Below are 9,867 nucleotides of genomic sequence, written 5' to 3'. Positions count from 1 at the left end.
GACACATGGGGACACCCCCCCACTTTGGGGACACCCCACAACCCCCCCCCAACTTCCCCTGAGGTCCCCAAGTGGAGATATTGGGGGTGGGAGGGGGCCTGGAGACACCGTGGTGGGTCTTGGAGACGTCATCGTCTATGGGGGGTCAACCAACGTTGAGGTGAACGTCACCTCGAGGGGGCACCAGGACCCTGGGGTGGCCTTTGGGGATGTCACCAGTCATGGGGTGGCCTTTGGGGACATCTCCATCCATGGGGTGGTCTTTGGGGACGTCTCCTTCCATGGGGTGGCCCCCAACATTGACGAATTATGACCTTGAGGAACCCCAAGGTGGTTCTTGAGAACATCCCCATCCATGAGGTGTCCCCAAATTGTCCTCTCGTGACCTTAAGGGGACACAAGGGACCCCAGGGTGGCTCTTGGGGACGTCCCCATCCATGGGGTGGTCTTTGGGGACATCTCCTTCCATGGGGTGGCCCCCAACGTTGATGGACCGTGACCTTGAGGAACTTTGAGATGGTTCTTGAGAACATCCCCGTCCATAAGGTGTCCCCAAATTGTCCTCTCGTGACCTTAAGGGGACACAAGGGACCCCAGGGTGGCTCTTGGGGACGTCCCCATCCATGGGGTGGTCTTTGGGGACATCTCCATCAATGGGGTGGCCCCCAACGTTGACGGATCATGACCTTGAGGAACCCCAAGGGGGTTCTTGAGAACATCCCTGTCCATAAGGTGTCCCCAAATTGTCCTCTCGTGACCGTAAGGGGACACAAGGGACCCCAGGGTGGCTCTTGGGGACATCCCCATCCATGGGGTGGTCTTTGGGGCCATCTCCATCAATGGGGTGGCCCCCAACGTTGACGGACCACGACCTTGAGGAACCCCAAGGGGGTTCTTGAGAACATCCCTGTCCATAAGGTGTCCCCAAATTGTCCTCTCATGACCTTAACGGGACAAAAGGGACCCCAAGGTGGCATTTGGGGACACTTCCATCCATGGAGTGGTCTTTGGGGACATCTCTTTCCACGGGGTGGACCCCAACGTTGACGGATCATGACCTTGAGGAACCCCAAGGTGGTTCTTGAGAACATCCCTGTCCATAAGGTGTCCCCAAATTGTCCTCTCATGACCTTAAGGGGACACAAGGGACCCCGAGGTGGCATTTGGGGACGTCCCCGTCCATGGGGTGGCTCTTGGGGACATCCCTGTCCATGGATTGTCCCTCCCGTTGAGGCCCCATGACCTTGAGGAACCTCAAGGTGGCTCTTGGTGACGTCCCCATCCATGGGGTGTCCCCAGTTGTGACACCTCATGACCTTAAGAGGACAAAAGGGACCCCAGGGTGGCTCTTGGGGACATCCCCATCTGTGGGGTGGCCTTTGGGGACATCTCCGTCCATGGGGTTGCCCCCAACGTTGATGGACCACGACCTTGAGGAACCTCAAGGTGGCTCTTGGTGACGTCCCCATCCAGGGGATGTCCCCAAATTGACCTCCCATGACTTTGAGGGGCCACGGGTGTCCCCAAGGTGACATCTGTGACCTCCCCATCCCCCCCCACTCCCAGGGGTGGCAACGACCTTGACCCCCCTGGTGGTCTACGGGGTGGTGGACCTCTACGGGATGGCGGTGAAGGTCACCATCGTCCACAACCACAACCACAGCGACCGCCTGCGCCGCAACAACGCCATCCTGCGGGCCTTGTCCCCCGAGGGTGGCCGCCGTCCCCCCGTGTCACCTCAGCCCCCCGCCGGGCCACCCACGGGGCCACCACCCCCACCCCGGCTCCTCTTCCACCCCAACTGCGGGCAGAAGGCGGCCGTGGTCAACGAGGGACGGACGGCGCTGAGGCCACAGTGAGTGGGGGACACGTGGGGGACACTTGGGGACACGGGGTGGGGTGGGACATGGGGACAGGGTGGGGGCGTGGAGGGACCGGGGACAAGGGAGGTGGGATGGGGGTGGTGGTCACAGAAGGTCACCACGTCTCCAACCCTGGTGTCCCCAACCCTGGTGTCCCCGTTGATGGGGTGTCCCCAATCTTGGTGTCCCTGTTGATGTTGTGTCCCCAACTGCCATGTCCCCGTTGACGTAGAGTCCTTGGTGTCCCCATCCTTGGTGTCCCCATCCTTGGTGTCCCCAACCTTGATGTCCTCCTTGATGTGGTGTCCCCAACCCCGATGTCCCTGTTGACTTGGTGTCCCCAAACTTGGTGTCCCCAACCTTGGTGTCCCCAACCTTGGTGTCCCCAACCTTGGTGTCCCCATTGACCTGGTGCCCAGGTGTCCCCATCCCTGGTGTCCCCATTAATGTGGTGTCCCCAACCCTGATGTCCTCCTTGTGATGTCCCCAACCCTGGTGTCTCCATCCCTGATGTCCCCCTCAATGTGGTGTCCCCAACCCCGATGTCCCTGTTGACTTGATGTCCCCGTTGACTTGGTGTCCCCATTAATGTGGTGTCCCCAACCCTGATGTCCTCCTTGTGATGTCCCCAACCCTGGTGTCTCCATCCCTGATGTCCCCCTCAATGTGGTGTCCCCAACCCCGATGTCCCTGTTGACTTGATGTCCCCGTTGACTTGGTGTCCCCATTAATGTGGTGTCCCCAACCCTGATGTCCTTCTTGTGATGTCCCCAACCCTGATGTCCTCATTGACGTGGTGTCCAGGTGTCCCCAACCCTGATGTCCCCATTGACGTGGTGTCCATGTGTCCCCCTCGATGTGATGTCCCCAACCCTGATGTCTCCATCCTTGATGTCCCCATTGACACGGTGTCCAGGTGTCCCCAACCCTAGTGTCCCTCTTGATGTGGTGTCCCCATCCGTGGTGTCCCCATTGACGTGGTGTCCACGTGTCCCCATCTCTGGTGTCCCCAACCCTGATGTCCCCATTGATGTGGTGTCCAGCTGTCCCCAACTCTGCTGTTCTCCTTGTGATGTCCCCAACCCTGATGTCCTGGTTGACGTGGTGTCCCCAACCTTGGTGGCCTCTTGACTTGATGTCCCCATTGACGTCGTGTCCGCGTGTCCCCATCCCTGATGTCCCCGTTGACACGACGGACCTCTGGTGACACCACATCCCTCATGGTGACACGAATGTCCCCCCCACCCTGTGTGTCCCCCCCAGCGCCACGGACGACTTCAACCATGGGGTGGTGCTGAGCGCCCGGGCCCTGAGGGACAACGAGCTCTTCCAGGTCCGCATCGACAAGATGGTGGACAAGTGGGCGGGGTCCATCGAGATCGGGGTCACCACCCACAACCCAGCCTACCTCCAGCTGCCCTCCACCATGACCAACCTGCGCTCAGGTGGGTCCCCAACGTCTCCGTGAGGTTCCTCAGCATCTCTGTGGGGCTTCTTAATATCTCCATGGGGTTCCCATAGGGTCTTCATGAAGTTCCTGTGGGATCTTCAGTATCTCAATAGGGTTCTCGATATCTTCATGGAGTTCCTTAGCATCTTCATGGGGTCTCCATGAGGTTCCCAACCTCTCCGTTGGGTTCCTGTGGGGTCTCTTGATGTCCCCATGGAGTCTCCATCATCTTCATGGGGTTTCTGGGGGGTCTGCAGCATCTCCATGATGTTCCTCAACATCTCCGTGGGGTTCCTCAACATCTCCATGGGGTTTCCGTTTGGTCCCCAACATCTCTGGGGGGTTCCTCAACATCTCCATGAGGTTCCTCAGCGTCTCCATGGGGTCCCCAACTCCACCATGGAGTCCTCAATGTCCCTGTGGAGTCAATACCTGTCCCCAGGCCACCTCAAGCCACCCCAGGACGTCCTTGAGGTGCCCTCAAAGCATCTCCAATCACTCCAAAGTGTCCCCCAACCACCCCGAGGTGTCCCCAACCCCTACTAAACCCACCCCCTGGTGTCCCCAGGTCCCTCAAACCCACCCCCTGATGTCCCCAGGTCCCTCAAACCCCACTCCTGATGTCCCCGGGATGTCCCCAGCCACCTCTGCATGTCCCCAAGGCATCTTGAACCATCCCTGGACGTTCCTGAGGTGCCCTCAGACCAGCTCAAGCCACCCCGAGGTGTCCCCAGGATGTCCCCCAACCCCTCCATCCTCTCCGTGGTGGTGATGGTGTCCCCAACCCCTTCTTTGTCCCCTCAGGCACCTGGATGATGACGGGCAACGGGGTGATGCACAACGGCACCACCGTCCTGGACGAGTACGGCCACAACCTGGACCGTCTCAAGGTTGGGGACAACCCCGGGGACGAGGGGACAACCCAACCCCACCTGGTGGACGTCCATCCTGAGGTGTGTGTCCCTTCCCAGGCTGGGGACACGGTGGGGGTGGTGAGGAGGGACGATGGGACCCTCCACTTCTTCGTCAACGGGGTGGCCCAAGGACCCGCCGCCTGGAACGTCCCCCCCAACGTCTACGCCGTGGTGGACCTCTACGGCCAGGCCGCCCAGGCCACCATCGTGGATGACGGGGGTGAGCTACTGGGGGGGGACACTGGGGACCTTGGGGACATCTGGGGTGGGTTTGAGGGATTTGGGGACATCAAGAAGTGGGTTTGAGGGACCTGGGAATATCTGGGGTGGGTTTGGGGAGGTTGAGGACATCAGGGGGTGGGTTGGGGACATCAAGGAGTGAGTTTGGGGACATCAGGAGGTGGATTTGGGGACATTGGGGACATCTGGGGTGGGTTTGAGGGACGTGGGGACATCAAGAGGTGGGTTTGAGGGTGATGGGGACATCAAGACGTGGGTTTGAGGGGGTTGGGGACATCAGGAGGCCTTGGGGACATCAAGAGGTGGGTTTGAGGGACCTGGGGACATCAAAGGGTGGGTTTGAGGGACCTGGGGACATCAAGAGGTGGGTTTGAGGGACCTGGGGACATCAAAGGGTGGGTTTGAGGGACCTGGGGACATCAAAGGGTGGGTTTGAGGGACCTGGGGACATCAAAGGGTGGGTTTGAGGGGGTTGGGGACATCAAGAGGTGGGTTGGGGACATCTGGGGTGGGTTTGGGGACATCAGGGGATTGGTTTGGAGACACCAGGGGGCCCTGGGGACATGAGGAGGTGGAGTTTTGGGGGTTTGGGGACATCAGGAGATGGGTTTGGGGACATTGAGGACACCAGGGGTGGCTTTAGGGGGCGTTTGGGACATCTGGGGTGGATTTGAGGGACCTGGGGACATCAGGGGTGGAGTTTGGGGGTTTGGGGACACCAGGGTGGTGGCTTTGGGGCCACCAACCTACTGGGCCACATGGTGGGATGCCACCACCGGCCGTGGGGTTGTCCCAGCCCCCCAACCTTGGGGTTCATGGTTGGTGTCCCCATCCAGAGGTGACATCGGTGACGGGTGACGGGTCAGAAGGTGACACCCCGGTGTCCCCCGAGAGTTGTCCCCCGTCCCCGGGGGGTTCCCCCAGTGACCTTCGCTTCCACCGTCTCCACGGCACCAACGCCGTCATCACCAACGGGGGGCGCACCGCCCTGCGCCAGAACTGCCGCTCCGAGTTCAACGACGCCATCGTCATCTCCAACCGGTCAGGGGACACCCCAAAACCCTCCCCCCAACCCCAAAATCCTCCATCCTTGCCCCAAAAACCCAACCATGGGCCCCAAAAACCCAACCATGGGCCCCAAAATCCATGTTCTACCTCAGAACCCAACTATGACCCCAAAAACCAACCATGGATGTTCTACCACCATCCCCACGTTGAGTTCGATGACACCATTGTCATCTCCAATGGGTCGGGGGACCCCAAAAACCTCCCCCCAAACCCCCAAAACCCAACTCTGAGCCCCAAAAACCCAAAAATGGGCCCCAAAATCCATGTTCTACCTCAAATCCCAACTATGACCCCCCAAACCAACCATGGATGTTCTACCACCGTCCCCACGTTGGGTTTGATGACACCATTGTCACATCCAATGGGTCAGGGAACCCCAAAAACCTCCATCCTTATCCCCAAAACCCAACCCTGAGCTGAGGGGGTTGGGGACATCAAGAGGTGGGTTGGGGACATCTGGGGTGGGTTTGGGGACATCAGGGGATTGGTTTGGAGACACCAGGGGGCCCTGGGGACATGAGGAGGTGGAGTTTTGGGGGTTTGGGGACATCAGGAGATGGGTTTGGGGACATTGAGGACACCAGGGGTGGCTTTAGGGGGCGTTTGGGACATCTGGGGTGGATTTGAGGGACCTGGGGACATCAGGGGTGGAGTTTGGGGGTTTGGGGACACCAGGGTGGTGGCTTTGGGGCCACCAACCTACTGGGCCACATGGTGGGATGCCACCACCGGCCGTGGGGTTGTCCCAGCCCCCCAACCTTGGGGTTCATGGTTGGTGTCCCCATCCAGAGGTGACATCGGTGACGGGTGACGGGTCAGAAGGTGACACCCCGGTGTCCCCCGAGAGTTGTCCCCCGTCCCCGGGGGGTTCCCCCAGTGACCTTCGCTTCCACCGTCTCCACGGCACCAACGCCGTCATCACCAACGGGGGGCGCACCGCCCTGCGCCAGAACTGCCGCTCCGAGTTCAACGACGCCATCGTCATCTCCAACCGGTCAGGGGACACCCCAAAACCCTCCCCCCAACCCCAAAATCCTCCATCCTTGCCCCAAAAACCCAACCATGGGCCCCAAAAACCCAACCATGGGCCCCAAAATCCATGTTCTACCTCAGAACCCAACTATGACCCCAAAAACCAACCATGGATGTTCTACCACCATCCCCACGTTGAGTTCGATGACACCATTGTCATCTCCAATGGGTCGGGGGACCCCAAAAACCTCCCCCCAAACCCCCAAAACCCAACTCTGAGCCCCAAAAACCCAAAAATGGGCCCCAAAATCCATGTTCTACCTCAAATCCCAACTATGACCCCCCAAACCAACCATGGATGTTCTACCACCGTCCCCACGTTGGGTTTGATGACACCATTGTCACATCCAATGGGTCAGGGAACCCCAAAAACCTCCATCCTTATCCCCAAAACCCAACCCTGAGCCCTAGAAACCCAACGATGGGCCCCCAAATCCATGTTCTAACTCAGAACCCAACCATGGATGTTCTACCACCATCCCCACGTTGAGTTCGATGACACCATTGTCGTGTCCAACGGGTTGGGAGACCCCAAAACCCTCCCCCCAACCCCAAAATTCTCCATCCTCACCCCAAAAACCCAACCCTGACCCCCAGAAACCCAACAATGGGCCCCAAACTCCATGTTCTACCTCAAAACCCAACTATGCCCCCAAAAACCAACCATGGATGTTCTACCACCATCCCCACGTTGGGTTTGATGACACCATTGTCATGTCCAATGGGTCAGGGAACGCCCAAAACCTCCATTCTCACCCCAAAAACCCATCCTTGGGCCCCCAAAAATCCATCTTCCACCCCCAAAATCCAACCCTGGCCTCCAGAACCCCCTCCCCTACCCAAAACCCAACCGTGGATGTTCTACCACCACCCCCCGTTGAGTTCTATGGTGGCATCGTCATCTGTCACCTGGGGGGCAACCTGGGCCACCTGGGGGGCCACTGGTGTCACCCGGGGCCACCTGGGCCACCTGGACCCCCCCCAGGGTCACCTGGGTCCCCAAGGAGCTGGGTTGGGCCACCAGGTTCCTCAAGGAACCCTTTGGAGATCCTTGGTCACCAAGGGGCTACCAGGGTCACCCTGGGCAACTTGGGCCACCTGGGGGGCCACTGGTGTCACCTGGGGCCACCTCGGCCACCTGGACCCCCCCAGGGTCACCTGGATCCCCAAGGAGCTGGGTTGGGCCACCAGGTTCCTCAAGGAACCCCTTGAAGATCCCTGTTCCCAAGGGGCCACGTTGGTCACCAAGGGGCTACCAGGGTCACCCAGGGCCACCAGGGCCACCTGGGGGGCTACTGGTGTCACCTGGGGCCCCCCCAGGGTCACCTGAGTCCCCAAGGGGCTGGGTTGGGCCACCAGGTTCCTCAAGGAACCCTTTGGAGATCCCTGTTCCCAAGGGGCCACCTTGGTCACCAAGGGGCCACCAGGGTCAACTGCCCCCTGCCCAGAGCCACCACATCTGTCCCCAGGGTCCCCTCCTTGGTGTCCCCAAGGTGTCCCCATGTCTCCAGGAGGCTCTGGTCCACCTTCATGGTTCTATCTCGGGGTCCAAAGTCTCCTCTTGGTGTCCCCTTGCTCCTGCCATGGTGTCCCCACGGTGTCCCCATGGTGTCCCCATCCCCTGGCCCTCCTGGTGGTGTCTCCATGGTGTCCCCAATGTGTCCCCAAGGTGTCCCCATGTCTCCAGAAGACTCTAGACCACCTTCATGGTTCTACCTTGGGGTTCCACACCCTTCCTTGGTGTCCCCTTGCTCCTGCCATGGTGTCCCTGTCCCCTGGCCCCCCCGGTGGTGTCCCCATGATGTCCCCAAGGTGTCCCCATGTCACCAGGAGACTCTGGACCAACCTCATGGTGCTACCACGGGGTCCCACCTCCCCTCTTGGTGTCCCCTTGTTCCTACCATGGTGTTTCCATGGTGTCCCCATGCCATCCCTGTCCCCTGGCCCCCTTGGTGGTGTCCCCGTGACGTCCCCACGATGTCCCCAAGTTGTCCCCATGTCTCCAGGAGGCTCTGGTCCACCTTCATGGTTCTACCTTGGGGTTCCACACCCTTCCTTGGTGTCCCCTTACTCCTACCATGGTGTCTCCATGGTGTCCCCATCCCATCCTCGTCCTCTGGCCCCCCCAGTGATGTCCCCAAGGTGTCCCCACATCTCCAGGAGCCTCGGGACCAACCTCATGGTTCCACCACGGGGTCCCACCTCCCGTCTTGGTGTCTCCTTGTTCCTCCCATGGTGTCCCCATGGTGTCCCCATCCCCTGTCCCCCCCGGTGGTGTCCCCATGGTGTCCCCAAGTTGTCCCCATGTCTCCAGGAGGCTCTGAACCACCTTCATGGTTCTACCTCGGGGTCCCACCTCCCCTCTTGGTGTCCCCTTGTTCCTCCCATGGTCTCCCCATGGTCTCCCCATGGTGTCCCCATGGTGTCTCCATCCCCTGGCCCCCCCGGTGGTGTCCCCATGATGTCCCCACAGTGTCCCCAAAGTGTCCCCATGTCTCCAGGAGGCTCTGGACCACCTTCATGGTTCTACCTTGGGGTTCCACACCCTTCCTTGGTCTCCCCTTTCTCCAGCCATGGTGTCTCCATGGTCTCCCCATGGTGTCCCCAAGGTGTCCTCATGTCTCCAGGAGGCTCTAGTCCACCTTCATGGTTCTACCTTGGGGTCCCACTCCCTTTCTTGGTGTCCCCTTGCTCCTGCCATGGTGTCTCCATGGTGTCCCTGCCCCATCCCCATCCTCTGGCCCCCCAGTTGGTGTCCCCAAGGTGTCCCCATGTCTCCAGGAGATTCTGGACCACCTTCATGGTTCTACCTTGGGGTCCCACCTCCCCTCTTGGTGTCCCCTTTCTCCTGCCATGGTGTCCCCATGGTCTCCCCGTGGTGTCTCCATGGTGTCCCCATCCCCTGGCCCCCCCAGTGGTGTCCCCAAGGTGTCCCCATGTCTCCAGGAGGCTCTAGTCCACCTTCATGGTTCTACCTTGGGGTCTCACACCCTTCCTTGGTGTCCCCTTGCTCCTACCATGCTGTCCCCATGGTGTCTCCATCCCATCCCTGTCCCCTGTCCCGCCCAGTGATGTCCCCATGATGTCCCCAAGGTGTCCCCATGATGTCCCCAAGGTCTCCCCACATCTCCAGGAGACTCTGGACCACCTTCATGGTTCTACCTTGGGCTTCCACACCCTTCCTTGGTCTCCCCTTTCTCCAGCCATGGTGTCTCCATGGTCTCCCCATGGTGTCCCCATGGTGTCCCCGTCCCCTGGCCCCCCCGGCGGTGTCCCCACTGTCCCCCCCGTTGTCCCCCCC

At 60.2% G+C, this 9,867-nt stretch overlaps 1 protein-coding gene across 1 annotated transcript in view; it reads left to right on the top strand.

The window, feature by feature from the left end:
* Positions 1–1,397: 1,397 nt before the first annotated feature.
* Positions 1,398–9,867, top strand: part of NEURL4 (neuralized E3 ubiquitin protein ligase 4) — a gene marked incomplete at its 3' end in the record, with an annotated part of 12,157 nt that continues 3,687 nt past the window's right edge. Inside the window, exons 1-8 of the mRNA XM_014962202.1 lie at positions 1,398–1,446; positions 1,567–1,855; positions 3,126–3,307; positions 4,117–4,202; positions 4,284–4,446; positions 5,303–5,507; positions 6,412–6,528; positions 7,391–7,512. Coding sequence (XP_014817688.1) covers positions 1,398–1,446; positions 1,567–1,855; positions 3,126–3,307; positions 4,117–4,202; positions 4,284–4,446; positions 5,303–5,507; positions 6,412–6,528; positions 7,391–7,512 — 1,213 coding nt within the window. The remainder of the gene's footprint in view (positions 1,447–1,566; positions 1,856–3,125; positions 3,308–4,116; positions 4,203–4,283; positions 4,447–5,302; positions 5,508–6,411; positions 6,529–7,390; positions 7,513–9,867) is intronic.

This window comes from Calidris pugnax, unplaced genomic scaffold (genome assembly GCF_001431845.1).
Source record: "Calidris pugnax isolate Ruff unplaced genomic scaffold, ASM143184v1 scaffold1559, whole genome shotgun sequence".
NCBI lineage: Eukaryota > Metazoa > Chordata > Aves > Charadriiformes > Scolopacidae > Calidris > Calidris pugnax.
This window is presented reverse-complemented; position numbering and strand designations above follow the sequence as displayed.